General features: G+C 55.3%; 1 protein-coding gene across 5 annotated transcripts; it reads right to left on the bottom strand.

Moving 5' to 3' along the window:
* Positions 1-528: 528 nt before the first annotated feature.
* PGAP3 (post-GPI attachment to proteins phospholipase 3) lies at positions 529-14,468 on the bottom strand. Of its 5 annotated transcripts, XM_086357881.1 has the most exons (8): positions 14,257-14,468; positions 12,968-13,065; positions 12,015-12,167; positions 3,973-4,035; positions 3,284-3,345; positions 2,811-2,947; positions 2,357-2,558; positions 529-2,187 (listed from the first exon to the last, which is right to left on the bottom strand). In XM_086357881.1, the coding sequence occupies exons 1-8, from the start codon at positions 14,435-14,437 to the stop codon at positions 2,124-2,126; spliced, it is 960 nt and encodes a 319-aa protein (XP_086214007.1). In that variant the 5' UTR covers positions 14,438-14,468; the 3' UTR covers positions 529-2,123. The 5 variants fall into 5 exon arrangements, with proteins under 5 accessions (XP_086214007.1, XP_086214008.1, XP_086214010.1 ...); XM_086357882.1 differs by lacking the exon at positions 12,015-12,167; XM_086357884.1 differs by lacking the exons at positions 12,015-12,167; positions 12,968-13,065; positions 14,257-14,468 and adding exons at positions 5,810-6,026; positions 6,139-6,427.
* Between the last annotated feature and the right edge of the window lie 187 nt (positions 14,469-14,655).

Here is a 14,655-nt window from a genome sequence, read left to right as displayed (position 1 = left end):
GGGTATGGGAGGCATCGGCCCTGGCCTTTTCCCCCCAGAAGCTTCCAGAAAGGTCAGTTTCTGTACACTCATTCTTCCCAAACTAAGGAAGGCCAGGGTCACAGGGAGGTCCTTCAGCATCTGCTGTGTGCCCCGCACCTGCTAGGTCCCTTCCATCCCCACGCTCAGCAGTACCCTACTTGCAGGGGAAGCTCAGAAAGGTTAAGAACCAATAAATAGAAGTGGAGCTTAGTGGAACCCAGAAGGGGAAGGAGATGTAAGTGGAACTTGTGGCCAGTGGAGCTACCATCCAGTCACAAAGACCCAGAGATGGCAGGGGAGAAAAACAGGCACCAACTCCCTCCAGCCCCCACGATAAGTGGGACAGGAGCTCCATCCATATCTGCTGTTGCCCTGAATCTAGTTCCTGCCATCCCCACTCCCACGTTCCTAGCTAGAGACCCCTCTGCCCCTCTGCTGCCTCCAGCCAGCTCTGTCTTCTTCCCTCCAGTCCATCCTACTCACACAAATGAGATCGAAAACAGTAGGTGAGGCTGAGAATTGGTTTATTAAGAATGTCCCTTGCCACCCTCCTCACCTTAAAATAGTTCTTAGTATCAAAAGAAGTTAACACGGGCCACCCAAGTCCCTGAGGTTGGAGTCCTAGCTCAGCGCCCTTACCCCTAGGGAGGGGAAGAGGAGCAGACTCCCTGCTCCAATCAGAGACAGCCGTGGGATGGAAAGTTTCTGGAGCTCCACGTGTTCTATCCGTGTGGAGCAGGAATGTGCTATGGCTGCTGGCAACTGGCAGGGGTCACCTTTACCACAGCGTAGGCACAGCACTGCCCCTGCCTCCTTCTGGGAAGACCAGAGACTAGACCCAGCCAAGGTCTTCTCCCCTCTTCCCCCAGATTGCTCCTTATCCCCCCGCCCTGGGTCAGGAAGTGGCAAAGGGGCTTAGCAGGCAGAGCACTGGGGTAGGGGATGGCAAACCATGTCTAGGCAAGGAGGATCCCCATTTTCCTTCCTCCCTCTGCCTCCCAAGGGGCTGATTCTGGGGGTGATCTTGAGTTGTGTGGGAGCTCTATGAGGTTTGTAGAGAGGGGAGTGCAAAAGAAAGGAACACGTAAACACACATGCAACCTGGACACTCTTACCCCTGCCAGATCTTGAGGACATCCTGGCTCTCTGCCTGGCCTGGGCTGTGTACAGAGCTGGTGTTCAGTCAGTGGTTGTCCACATGATTTGATCCCCTCCCAACTCATACTCCCTTGCACTCACGTTCAGTCTCTGCACATTCCCCTAACCCACACTAACCTGCCTGTCCCCCAACAACACACTTCAAAACCACTCACACACATCAGCACTGCAACAAGGCCAATGCTCACCACCCCACCCGGCATCCCACACACCCCAGATCTGCACCCACCACCCCATCAACCTACACACTTGGTCTCCCTCACACACTCATGTGTGGGCTCCCAATCAGAACAGCAGCTCAGGGGCCAGAGGGATTCCTGTCCTACGCTCTCTGGGGTCCTGGCTCCAAAGAGGGAGTGAGGTGAGGCCTCCCGGGGGTCTGACTGGAGTAAGTCTTAGTGAGACTGCTCCCCAATCCCAACAGCTTACTTCCTCTAGATCCCATGAGAAGATCTGCTGGGAAACGGGCAGCCCAAGAGCAAGCATCTAGTGCCACCTAGCGGTGCCCCGAGGAGGGCACAGGGGTAACAGAAGGGACCTCACTGTATCCCCAAAGGCTGTGCTACCTGGTCTCCCAGCTAGACAGAGGGTTCTGGGAACCACCCCGGCAGTGAGGGGATGTGAGGAGGAGGCTGACAGGAAGGGAGAGACAGCCTCCTCTCAGTGGAGCTAAGAACACAGTTCCAGTCCATTTCAGCTCCAGGGACCAAAGAGGTTGCCCATTTTCTAGCCCCTGATGTTACGAGGCCAGGTCTGCCAAGACCTGTGGGGGTCATGTGGGGGTGAGCAAGGGTGGGCAGGTTACATGATTCTGGGCCCACACCCTTCATGTCCAAGTTCAAGATGCTGAAAGGAAAACAAATCATCTCAAGGACTTCGGGGGAGAAGGGGAGCCAGCAGGGACAGACAGGATTCTCAAGAGGGCAGATCTGCTTCCAGTGCCTTCAGTCCAGCTTGACCTTGGCCTCTGACTCCTTCAGCAGGTAGAGACTGTCATCTTCCAGAAAGCTGTGGGCGGAGAGGGGAGCCCACTGAGGCAAGGCACAGCTCTGAGAGCGTCCCCTGGGGGCGGGGGCGGGTGGTGCAGGCAAGCTGGCCAGGTGGGTGGGTGGCAGGTGCACAGAGGCTTCTGAGAAGCCGGCACAGAGGTGAGTGCTGGGCAGGGAGAGGCACCCACCTGAAGAAGAGGACGTGAACGGGGATGGTGCTGATGTGCCAGATGGCATGCGCATCCAGGACCCAGAAGAGAGGCGGGAAGTCCAGCAGCTCGAGCAGGGACAGCCCCTGCAGCAGCAGGACCACCGCCACGCACTTGTGCACATGCGGCAGCCGCTGGTTCCACAGGCACCAGGCCAGCCACCATGCCGCGTTCAGCAGGCCTGGGCGCGGGCGGGGGTGGGAAGAGGCTCACTCCCTGGACTCCTTCTCTCCTCCCCAAGTCTCCCCTCTGTGACCCCAGAGCCACCCTCAGGAGCCTCCCCCCAACCGCCCCTCTCTCCTACCCCCAAATTCTTTCACCCTAAGGGTCTCTCTAGAACCTCCTTCTCTGGGGACAGCACGAACGCCCACCTCCACCCCGAGCCGGCAGTTCCGCAGACGGCCCCGTCCTCCCAGAGCCCGTCCCGCCTCACCGATCGCCACGTTGGCGGCCATGTTGTAGCCGTAGTCGAAGTGGATGAGACTCAGGTAGGAGACATGCGCCGTCAGCAAGAGCAGCAGGAGGGCCCGGAAGGCACTGGCCATGGCCGGGTGCTGCAGCCCCACGGTCCTGCCCCGCCACCCAGAGCTGCTCAGACTGAGAGTGACCGGTCCCCACGGCAGCATGCCCTGAAGTACCCCCCTCACCCCAGCAGCCATGCAGGGGAGCCAGGCCAGCAGGGCAGGCTTACAGTCCCAGAGGGGCAGCCTGTGACCGTGTGCTACAGAGCTCCTTGGAAAGAGCCAGGGCCCCCCATCCCATCACGGAGTCCCCTCCAGATCCGTCTGGATGCTATGTGCATGCGTGATGAAAGCCCTGGAACAGCAACCCCAGGCAGGGAGATTGGTGACCACTTTCCGCCCCCAGGACGCGATTTTGCCCCCATAGCAGCCAAGACGGGCTCACCTGACACAGCACAGATAGATTGAGTGCAGGATGACAGTGGAGGCACAGAAGTAGTCCATTTTCTGAGGGCAAGGAGAGCTGGATGAGGGACCAGTGTGAGGGGACTAGGCCGTGGACAAGGCTTCACAGAAGGTAGGGCCCGGAGAAGACCCAACAGGGATGGGGGTGGCGAGAGCCAGAGTCTAATGTGGGAGTCCCAGGCCTATGGCCAGTGGGGATGTCTCATGTTCCTTTCCTCTATCGCTGTTCTATGTCTGAGTTCAATAGACTGACCCTTGTATTCACATTATACAATTTAACAAAAAAATGTACTCAGCAGCAAGGGTTTAGAGGTGTGCCGGCCAAGACTCCAGAATGGAAGAGCATGCGCAGACTTCAGAGTGCAGTCTGGGTTCAACAGCTGAGGGCTCGAGTCTGGATTGCCCCCCTTCACTGGCTGAGGGATCCTAGGCAAGTGATCTCACCTGTCAAATGCTCAGCTGCCGCACCAGTTAAGAAGAGCCAGTAATCACACCTGCCTCACAAGGGTCAAGTGAGGCTCAAGTGCACTAACAGGCTGAAAAGGCTCTGCACAAAGCAAGTGTCCTGTGAACCCAGTCAGCAGGAGAAGTAAGAGCCAGGGCTGCCCCACCGCTGTCCCTGTCCTCCGGGACTGTCCCCAGCAGAAGATGGAGTGGGAGGGCGCTCACCTCTGTGAGGTCGGTGTCCCTGGTGTGGAAGACTGTGGACCAGAACCAAGCATTGAGGGAGACCTGAGGAGAGAGGCGGCTGGTGAGCCTGGCGCCCAGAGGCGGGGAAGCCCCCGCAGAGGGTCCACCTCCATCTCACTTTGGGGAAGGGGAGCTGAGAAACATGCTTCCCTGGGTCCTGAACAAACCCATGCCCCTCCACCCAACCCAGTCTGGGTCCCTCACACTCAAGCTTCCCACCCCTGAACCCCCCCAAGGCTGCGACGCTGCAGCCTCCACAGGTTCCCGCCTGGCCTGGGAACCAGTTCCGGCAGTCAAGTTCCCTGGTTACTCAATGGCTAAGACAACAGCCCCCGGGGAACCTCACCTCCTCCCCCAACTAGCAGGTGATGACAGCCCCACCCGGGCCAGGGGAGCCAGTGACCTCAGCCTCTGGGGGCGGGAATGAAGTGGGTGGGGTGGAGGGGCTTGAGCCAGCTTGGGGTGTGTCTGGAGCAAGCAAGCAAGGGAGGGAGATCAAGCAGATCCCACTGGGGCCAAGTCTCTGAGGAGGAAGCCCAGCCTTCCCCTGGCTGGGCCGGCCCAACCCGCCAGGCCAGTGGCTGCTGCTTGGATCTGGGAGGAGCAAAGGAGCAGAGCTGGAGGGGCTGTGGTGGGCAAGGGCCCAAGGGACTGCTGGAGGCTTTTCTCCTGGAAATTAACTGCAAGGAGAGAGTACAAATCATCTTGCAAATAAGCCCTCACTCTCATGGGAGTCGGTGGTGGCATTTTTTTTCAGGGACTGCTGAAACCCAACTTACTGAAAGAAGGGTGGGCTGGGTGGGAGGGCCGGGAAACCAGTCAAGGAAGAAGCGGCCAAGGTCTGGCCTGGAAGGCCCTGGGGGTGGGGAGGGGTGCACTAGGGTGGTACAAGCCTGCCAGAGATGGGTGAAGGCCAGGAGCTGCTCACTTGGTCCAGTGTACCAGGAAAACTGACCAGGCAGGGGCAGAGGGAGCAGGGTAAAAAACCACTCTCCCCCTGGTATGCAGCAGGAAGGTCAGGTGGTAGGATGAGTTCCCTAACACAGGCTCGAGGGGGCTTGTGAGGAATTGGGGAGAGCAATGGGGTGGAGGCCTAAGCTCTGCTGCAAAGCTGCTCAAGCCTGGAAGTCTTTGGAGGCTCAGGGAGCCTGGTGAGGCCGTCTGGCCTGGGTTCAGGGCTGACTCTTGCTGCTTCTGCTCCTCATGACCTGGGCACAGGCCCTGCCCTTCTGGGCCCAAGCTCCCCCCTGGGACAAATCAGGGGGTGCCCAAAGTGATCCTTTGTCCCCTTGCCAGCCCTGATGTCAGGTGGTTAATCCAGGTCTTTGGAGGACAGCCATCCTGTCCCATCCCTGGAGACTGGACCCCTTCCCCAGAGACGGTAATGGGCGCTGGTCTGTAGGCTGGAAAATGGAACAGGACGAAGACCTTCCTCAGACTCTGCTTCTGTGAAGTCTGTGATGCTCGGGTCAGAGTAGGGAGAGAAGCAGGCTCAGTGCTGGAGACGGGACCCAGGTAATCACGTGGGCCAGGTCTCCTGGGCAGGCCAGGCACAGGGACATCCTTGGGGAGGGAAGTGGCCCTGAAAGCCAATGTGACGGGGAGGCAGAGGGGAAGGCAGCAGGCAATGGCAGCCAGCCAGGTCTCCTTGTCACCCATGGCAGGAATGGGGAGGTAACAGGCAGACGAAGTGGCAGCTGGAGGCTTGTGGGGGAATGCACAGGGCTAGGGCTTCGCTCTATGGGACAGGGACTGGGGTTGTTTGGTCCCCCGTCCAACTGCCTCCCCGGGGTGCCTTCCACTTACAGAGACCCACCTGAAGCCTGGACTCTGCACCCTGAAAAGTCCCCTTTCCCCTGGGGAGTGTCTCATTATGGGGGGCTCCTCTTCTGACCCCCTCCTCAGACTTGGGAGATAGTGTCATTAAGAGTGCAGGCCCTAGGGCCAGACTGCCAGGGTTCAAATCCTGCCTCTGCATTTCCTGTGTGTCCTTGGGCAAGTTAGTTAGCCTTGTTGGGCCTCAGTTTTCTCATCTGTAAAATGGGAATAATCATAGTATTGATAAGGATTTAACCAACAAAACAAGTACAGTGTACAGCACAGTGCTCAGGACAGGGTTCAACATTAGCACTTACTTCTCCCTACCTTGCTGACCAGCGTAGGATCCTCACACCCCTTTACAGAACCAGGGCCAAAGAGCCCAAGTCCGTCTCCCACTCTCCTTGGAGGCCAGGGAAGTCTAGTCTGAGAAAGGGTGGTCTCTCCAAATCTGCCTTGGCCCAGCCACAGTTCCAGGCTGGGGGGAGGATGTCTGGAGCCTCCATCATGAGATGGACTCTGGGTTCAAGTTCTGTCTCAACCCCTAAACAGCTGTGTGATCTTGAGCAAATAATGGCTTCTCTGAGCCTTAGTTGCCTCACATACAAAACAGGGTTCAGAACAGCACCCACTGCACAAGAGGGTCCTCAGGACGATGTCTGCAAGATACCAGGCACAACGAAACCACTCAGTAAGTGGTGGCTATTCCTGGGCCTGCACACAGTAGGTAGCCCAGAAATATCTGTTTCCTTCTTCATGTCCAGGAACTGACCCCCACCACTGCCGTTCCTCAAAGGTCACAATGTTCCAGGGAAAACCACGGAGCCCCAGGGTCTCTTGGTCCCAGAACACAGATGCCACAGCTGTAGGAAGAGCCCCCTCTGAGCCCCTTCCTTCCTGCTCCTGAGCGACCCAACCAGGATGCACCAAAAAGAGGTTACTTCTCTTCACTCAGAGTTTGTCATTAAGGCTCAAGTTTAGGAACAGAAGGATGTGAAGGACAGGAGGACCCAAGTGTATGGCTGCTCCCAGGCTCCTCGGCCAAGCCTGAGTAGAATGGGGGAGCCGGGGGTGGGGGGTGGTAACTGGCCAATCAGACAGGCCAGGAGGGCCACGGGCGCCAAGAACTTTGCATGAACACTGAAGGAAGGGGAAGGCCAGGGGCAGGGTGCCAAGGAGGGTGGAACTGGAGGGGGACACGGTGGTCTGAGTGGAGGAGAGCAGGAGGCTGTTTCAGTCTGTTGGAAAATAAGAAAATTGAGACAAAAATATCACAGCCGTGAAACTGGTTGGATGCCAAGTGAGCCAGATCTGTCAAGAATTCGACCCCAGTGCTAAGCCCCAGTGCTCGGGGCTGTCATTGACACCGCCGCGGTGGGGACAAGTGGGTCTTTAAATAGCTCGCTGTCTCAGAAGTGGGGGAGGCAGAATGTTAAATATGATGCCTGCTGCCATCCTGCCCCCCTCTCCCAGAGGCCTCAGGCAGGGCAAGCCAGCCCCAGTTCACTCCTGAGAGAGAAGTGGGCAAGAAGTGGATGGAGACGGGAGGAGGGGGACTTTTTCCACCATCAAAAAGGATTCCTTGATTTCCTGCCATTGCCTGTTCCACTGGCGCTTGTCTGACCGTAGGGACGTCCTTCCGGAAGTCTAGCCACCATTCTGCTGTATCTTCTCCCAGTTTCCTCAGCACAGGTCGGGTACAGTTAGTCCCCACCACTATAAACCATCCTGAAGAGACAGTCTGGCCTTTCCTGGCACCCCATCCTCACTCTACCCAAAGGACCTTTCCTTGTTGGATGAAGGGACAGAGAACCAGTTTAGCCTCATAGCTTTGGCAGAGAGCAGGGGCCTCCGGTTCCATGAAGCCAAAGGTCTGTGGTGGGCTCCTCCAAAGCCTGGCCGCTGCCCAGCCCAAGTTCAGGTCTAAATGTCAAGGCAGGGGTTGACTTCTTATGCCAAAGCTTCGTCAGCACTGCTAAGTGCTGGAGAAAAAGCTGCAGAGGCCCCTTCCCCTCCCCAAGACCTCACCTGGAGCAGGTGGGGGGGCCTCCCCACCCCAACTCACTAAAAATCAGGAGCCCCAGTCGCTCCAGAAAACCCAGCCTACAACAAAATCCACAGTCACAACCTCCACACAGCTTGGGATTTTTCCGTCTTGCAAATACACAAGATCGAGTGTAAAAGCCACACTGGATCATCAGAGAGTGTGGGCACTGAGGCTCTGTCCCTCGAGGGCCTCCTGGTGGCACGAAGAGGGGGCCCCATGTCCTCAGGGTGTCCTAAGACACAGGCCGCAGGTATCTGTCCTCTCCCAACCTGGCATCACTGGCTGTGTCCCTAAGGGCCCTGTCATGGTGGACGGCAGGACACACCTGGGAGGTATGATCCTCGCCAAGACAGAAGCTGAGTGGCAGATGCCAGTGAGACGAAAGACCCCAGAATCAGGCGGGATCAAAGTGAAAGCTGTGAAGCGACCACCAGCCTCTGGCACGTGTTATGAAGATGAAGGCAGGAACTCTCTGAGGTGCCCTCAGACCAGCGTGTCTACCCAAGGAGGCTCTGAGTTCGGTTCAGATAGTTCAGGCAGGACTGTCCTGTGATAACAGGGGCAGGGACGAGGGGCAGTAAGGGCAGGCATCAGTGTCCCTGGAAGAATGCCAAGGGAAAGGGGACAAGAGAACTCTCCTCAGTTTCCCCACCTTTCCTGCTTGCATTCAGTTCAGTTCAGCCGCTCAGTCGTGTCTGACTCTTTGCGACCCCATGAAGTGTGGCATGCCAGGCCTCCCTGTCCATCACCAACTTCTGGAGTCCACTCAAACCCACGTCCATTGAGTCGGTGATGCCATCCAACCATCTCATCCTCTGTCGTCCCCTTCTCCTCCTGCCCTCAATCTTTCCCAGCATCAGGGTCTTTTCAAATGAGTCAGCTCTTTGCATCAGGTATTGGAGTTTCAGCTTCAACATCATTCCTTCCAATGAACACCCCAGGCTGATCTCCTTTAGGATGGACTGGTTGGATCTCCTTGAAGTCCAAGGGACTCTCAAGAGTCTTCTCCAACACCACAGTTCAAAAGTGTCAATTCTTCGGTGCTCAGCTTTCTTTATAGTCCAACTCTCACATCCATACATGACCACTAGAAAAACCATAGCCTTGACTAGACGGACCTTTGTTGACAAAGTAAGGTCTCTGCTTTTGAATATACTATCTAGGTTGGTCATAACTTTCCTTCCAAGGAGTCAGCGTCTAGCCAGGACCAAATTCACTTCTCTGCATGAGGGCAAAAACAGGGAGTGGTGGCTCTGTCCCACCAGTGACAGGCTGGAATGATGCCAGGCCCCAGTCTACACAATTCTGGCCCCTCAGTCCGGCACTCAGAGCCCTCTCTGCTCCCTCTTAACTCCCTCGTCTGCCCTTCAGCCAGTCACAGCAGTCAGGCTGACCTTCCCAAGGATGCTGGCCCAGGCCCCACACTGACCAGCTTCTGCACCTTCGCTCCTGCTGGGCCCCCAGCTCAGGAGGTGGGAATCCAACGTCCTCTCCCCTCTGGGCACATGTCTAAGCCTGACGAGGCCTACGGATCCCGTAGAAGGAGATGCAGGCTCCCCTCCTTCCCGTGCTTCCCTGAGAGACTCCTCCACCCAGACGATGTGGTCTCCACCTCATAGCTCGCCAGGCTCGCTCCCTGAGCCCTCTTTGCCTCAGCCTCTATCCTGCCTCCCAGACTGGCCAGATCTGCACCTCGCACTCAGCTTAGCTCCTTGGGATGGGGGCTTCAGCCACCACAAGCATGAACCCGTCTCTACCCACAGCAGATACCCACAAACAGGCAGCAGCACACGTGGAGACAGCCCAGAGGGGGCTAGGTGCTCAGGCCCTGGAGTCAGACAGCCCTGGGGGCCACGCTGTCTCCACTAGTCACCACCTTGTGAGCTGATAACTTTGGGTATGTTTCCCCGCTCTGAGCCTTCCACAGGGCTTGCAGGGATATCATGAGGATTAAACAAGAAAATGTATGTATAGAACTTAGGACCATGCCCATCCTGTGATCTGAGTTCTATAACTGATAAAGATTATGAATATTATTGAATGGAAAGTATTAGGGAGGAGCACCATTTCCCAGAGGTTCCACAGCCTCCTTCTGGCCCTCCTTCCAGTCCCCATCTCTGAAGTCCAAGGTTTGGCCTAGACTTCCGGCTCTTGACACGATCAGCTTCCCCAAGGTCCGCAGAGACCTTCAGTCTCATCCTATTTGACTGAAGTAGAATTCAGGAGAATGGCCGACTCCTTCTTATCCTTGTCCCAGGGCTCCCCCGACCACACGATGGCCCTGTGGTTTTCCATCTGCCCCTCTGGCCACTCCTTCTGTCTGCATTGCTGGCTCCTCCTCCCCTATTCAGCCGTTAAGTTTTGGGGTTTCCCGGGCCTCTATCCCAGATCCCTTCTCTTCTCACCAAGCTCCCCGCTGGTGATGACATCCACACTCACAGTTTCTATCACTGTCTTCTAAGCAGAAGCACAGGGCTTGTCCTTGATTTCTCACTTCTCATCTTAGGTCGCCTCACAGCCAAGATGGGGTAAGAGTGTAAACTCTGGAGCCAGATGCCAGGCCAAACCCTGGCTCCTGGGGCAGGTAACTTAAACTTTCCAGTCCTTGGTTTCCTTGATGTAAACTGAGGACAATACTACTACCTACCTCATAAGCTTTTTACGGGATTAACAAGGTTAATATTTATAAAATGCTTAGAATGATACCTGGCACAGAGTAAGAGCTGTGCATGGGTTTGTTAAAGAAACGCATTAAAAATTTTTAATGTTACCTCCAAAACACAGCTCAAACACACTTCTCTTTAATGCCCCTCCTTCCCCAGACCTGTGCCACCTCTCCAGCCTAGCTACTGTGCCCTACACGAAAATTACCAAATAGGCTCTGCATCCACTCCTGCCTCCTCCAACCTGGCCTCTACACAGAGGCCAGAACGGCAAATGTATTCACGAAGCCCCTTCTCTGAAACCCTCATTGCTTCCTGAGGTTTTGGGAGTCAAGATCTAAAGTGTTACTATGAGGTTTTGGGAGTCAAGATCTAAAGTGTTACTATGAGGTTTTGAGAGTCAAGATCTAAAGTGTTACTATGCCTGCAGGCTCTCCACCTCTATCCATCTCCAGGCTCCACCTGCTGCCCACCCGCTCACCTGCTGCACACCCCCTCCCAGCTTCCTGCCTGGTTGGCTTCCTGGCGTTCATGTCCTCATATAACCTACACTCTGTCCTGCCAGTGCACATTCACCCATCATTCTGGTTTGACCTCAATACCCCTTCCTCACGGAAGCCTTCTTGGATTGCCCCGTGCGGGTCTAGACCCCACCACACCCCACAGCACTGATCTAGCCTTCACTGCACTGGTTCATAGCTGACCTTTTACATTCAGTTGTGTACTTATGTGACTGGCACCAGAGGGTGGGGACCCATGTGTTTTTATATGCTTTTGGATCTCTCGCACATAGTAGGCACTCAACACCTGAACAAATGGCTGCTTTGATGGAAGCAAGGTGAGTGAGTGGGGGCTGTTTCCCTAAGGTTTACCGTGGTAGTTCTGATCCAGAGACATCCATTGCAACCTCTCATGCCCTCCCCAAGGTGCTTGTGGTTTGTATCTGTACCACAGTCCCTGTTGCTCACACAGCTCCAGGCCCCAGATGCTGGCTCTTCTGACCAGCCACTCTGTGAAGCTCAGAGACCTCTCTGGATACTCAGATGGAACACACTTCAGCTTCTCTAGGGATGGTCTAAGCTCTAGACAGAGTACTGTCGCTGCCACTGCCTCTAGGGCTTGGCTGGGGTTGACAGGGCTTTGAAGCCTCCACAGGGGTCCTGGGAAAGACCTGTGGTCCCAGCATGCTCCTACCACCCGTCTCCCTTCTGTGTCTGTAAACTGTTCTACTGGTGTTTGAGCAGCTTCCTGCTTCGGGACGAGATCAAGGTCTCTTTCCTCTCTCCCTCCCTCTCAGATAGCCGGACCCAGGATCTTCTAGAAGGCAAAGGCCTGATTCAGCACCTTCCCTGCTCTCCCCAGGCTGGACCACCCCACAGCTGCAGGTTTAACCCTGGAAAATTGAGGGGAAGCTAGGTGGGTGAGAATGGAGATCTAAGGCTTCCTCGTTCTCAGATGAGGGTGTAGAACAGGAATCCTACCAGGTTACCTACCCAAGCGAAGGCCACGCAGGTGGGGTACATAGGGGAGGAGGCTGGTACAGAGGTGCGGTAGCGACAGAGCATCACCAGGCTGGCTAGGCCATTGAGGAAAGAGGCCACAGCAGAAGCTGGCTCTTGGAAGCACAGGAACCGGGAGAAGGGCCACTGAAAAAGGAGCACATGGAGGGGGCCTGAGGGGCAGGCGATGCCCAGCTGGCCCCACCTACCTCTGCTTGACCTGCTGCATCCCCAGGTCCCCAGCCAGCTCCTCAGCTCTGGACCTTGGCCAAAGCCTCAGATGCAGTCCCTCTTCAGGTCAACAAGCTCCCCTGCGCTCCCTGGCTGAGAGTCATCCCTCTATCCTGGCCAGCATTCACAGCACTGGGAAGACAAGGCAGGCCAGTGCTGATGGCTCAGTATGGTTGGTGGAAGCAGCACAGACCTGTCATCTAGAAGACACAAGAACTAATCCATCTTCTACCACTGACCACAGCCCTCTGAGCCTCACCTTACTCTGTGACAAGCTGGGGAGAATAATTCTTACCAGCCGCAACAGCCTAGAATAAGATCTTATTGGATCAAAGGGTATCAGCAAGCTGAGCCTCTGTGCCTCACTGGGCAATCTGAGGGGGTATTTTTATTTTAAATCCAGACTCCTACTGAAGAAGCAACAGAGAGCATACCAAGGGGACACTCTGGGAATTTGTCCTTGTAGCAAGGTGGGCATCTCAACCACTCTAAGCAGCCCAGCACCACTCCCTGAGGAGACCCCAAAACCTCCCAGATCTTGTTACCTCAAATCCAGAGGCAAGACACATTGTTCCCATCTGATGATACGAAAAGCAGCATGTTTTGAGGACAGGAAACACACACTCATCACCCCACACTTTGGCTTGCTTCAACAGCGCGATCCAACTAGAGGCATCTTACTCCCACCATATACTTAACCTGACCCTCCAGCTCACCTTGCCGTGGAACTGAGGCACTTTTTGACCTTCCTGGAGGTAGAGGCCAACGGTGACCCACATACACTCATACTTACAGTCGTCCCGACAGGTCCAACCTGAAACAGATAAATATGGCCTGGTGGATTCCCCAGCACAGGGAGGCACAGAGATAGCCCCAAAGGGGCTCCAACCCAAACACAAGCCAAGAGGGCCTGCAGGTTGGAGAAAACCAGAAGAAATCTGAAAATCCTAACTTTCTGCTTGGATGGATGAGTGATGGTGCAACATACACACGAGGGAAAGGTGCGTGCGTGTGTGTGTGTGTGTGTGTGTTAGAGTGTACAGTGAGCAAATAGAGATGTCTCTTCTCCTTTCACCCAAGACGGAGATTTCCGCATCTGATGGACCCATCTGTGGACATCTGGGTTCACGTTTGCTCTTCCTGAATACAGGATTTTCTCTCACTCCCCAGGAAGAAATCCTTGTCATCTTAACCCCCGTCTATGAAAATGAAGCTCAGGTTCTTCACTCTGACTTTGGAGGCCCCACCCTGCCTTTTAAACTTTATTTCCCATGACTCCTTTTCAGGCACCCTGCTCCCTGAGTAAACCAAGCTGCAGGATGTGTCCATATCTACCCAGGGCCTCCACTCTCTGTTCTTTCTGTGTGGTAAACAAAAGACAGTAAAGAGAACAAACTGGTAGTCAAAACAGGCCAGAACTGAAAACTCTACTAGTTACTGGCTGTGTGACTTTGAACAGGACACCTAACCTCTCTGAGTCTCCTCATTTGTAAAAATCAGGTTAAGAGAATCAACCTCTAAGGGTTGTTGTGAAAAATAACTATTTTGACACCTGTCACACTGTAAGTGCCCACTATGGCCACAGGCCTAAATTTAATGCATCTATCGGGAAGACCTTCCTTTCAGGAATGTCCAAGCTAATCAGTGCCCCTAGCTCTTCAAAGTCAGAAACGATTCCTTCCTCCCCTACATGCTACTTAATCTAAGAATCCTTGGGGGCTCGAAATACCATCTCATTGCATTATGAGCCCCCAGTGGCAGGACCCTGGGGGCTGATTTCAGTGTCATTCCAGTACTTTGTACCCAGGCGGTAGTAAATGCCCATTTGACTGAATAAATAAAAAGTAAACGAAGCTCCTGGCTGACAGGCTATCATCACTCTGGGGCTCCACTCACTCACACCCATAATGGACCCGAGGGAGGAACTAAGGTACATCTTTACAGAGTGGTATTAGGGGGCGGGGCGAAGATCATTGGGCGGGGCCTACCGCGGGGTGTGGCTTACCTGCTAAACTCATGTAGATTGGCTGGCGGGAGCGGAAGTGCTTCAGTGCACCCCCCGAGCAGTTCCTCTCTTCGCACCGGAGCACGCAGTCGCGGTACACTGGCTCGCGGTCGCCCTGGGAGCCGCTTGCTAGCGCGGCTGCTCCTGCCAGCAATACCAGCCGCGCAGTCCGCCCGGCCATCCTTCCACCCTGGCTCTCCGCCTGCGGAGGAACTTAGGAGCTTTCACTTCCGGAGTAAGCGGAAGTGCCTTGTGTTCTTTCATCTGCTCTCCGCTGACGTCCGCCCCAGTTTAAATACAAGTTCCCGGGTTTTTGCCGGCGCCTGCCCCGCCCCTCGCCTAAATGTTATCTGCTTATAACAAGGCGACAGGGTTAGGGTAAGGGAGACACCGGGTAGG

The sequence above is a fragment of the Bos grunniens genome, chromosome 19, assembly GCF_055505025.1.
Source record: "Bos grunniens cultivar Pamir isolate PY7600 chromosome 19, Bosgru_T2T1.0, whole genome shotgun sequence".
Lineage (NCBI taxonomy): Eukaryota > Metazoa > Chordata > Mammalia > Artiodactyla > Bovidae > Bos > Bos grunniens.
The sequence above is the reverse complement of the archived record's forward strand: the minus strand, read 5'-3'. Positions and strand labels throughout refer to the sequence as shown.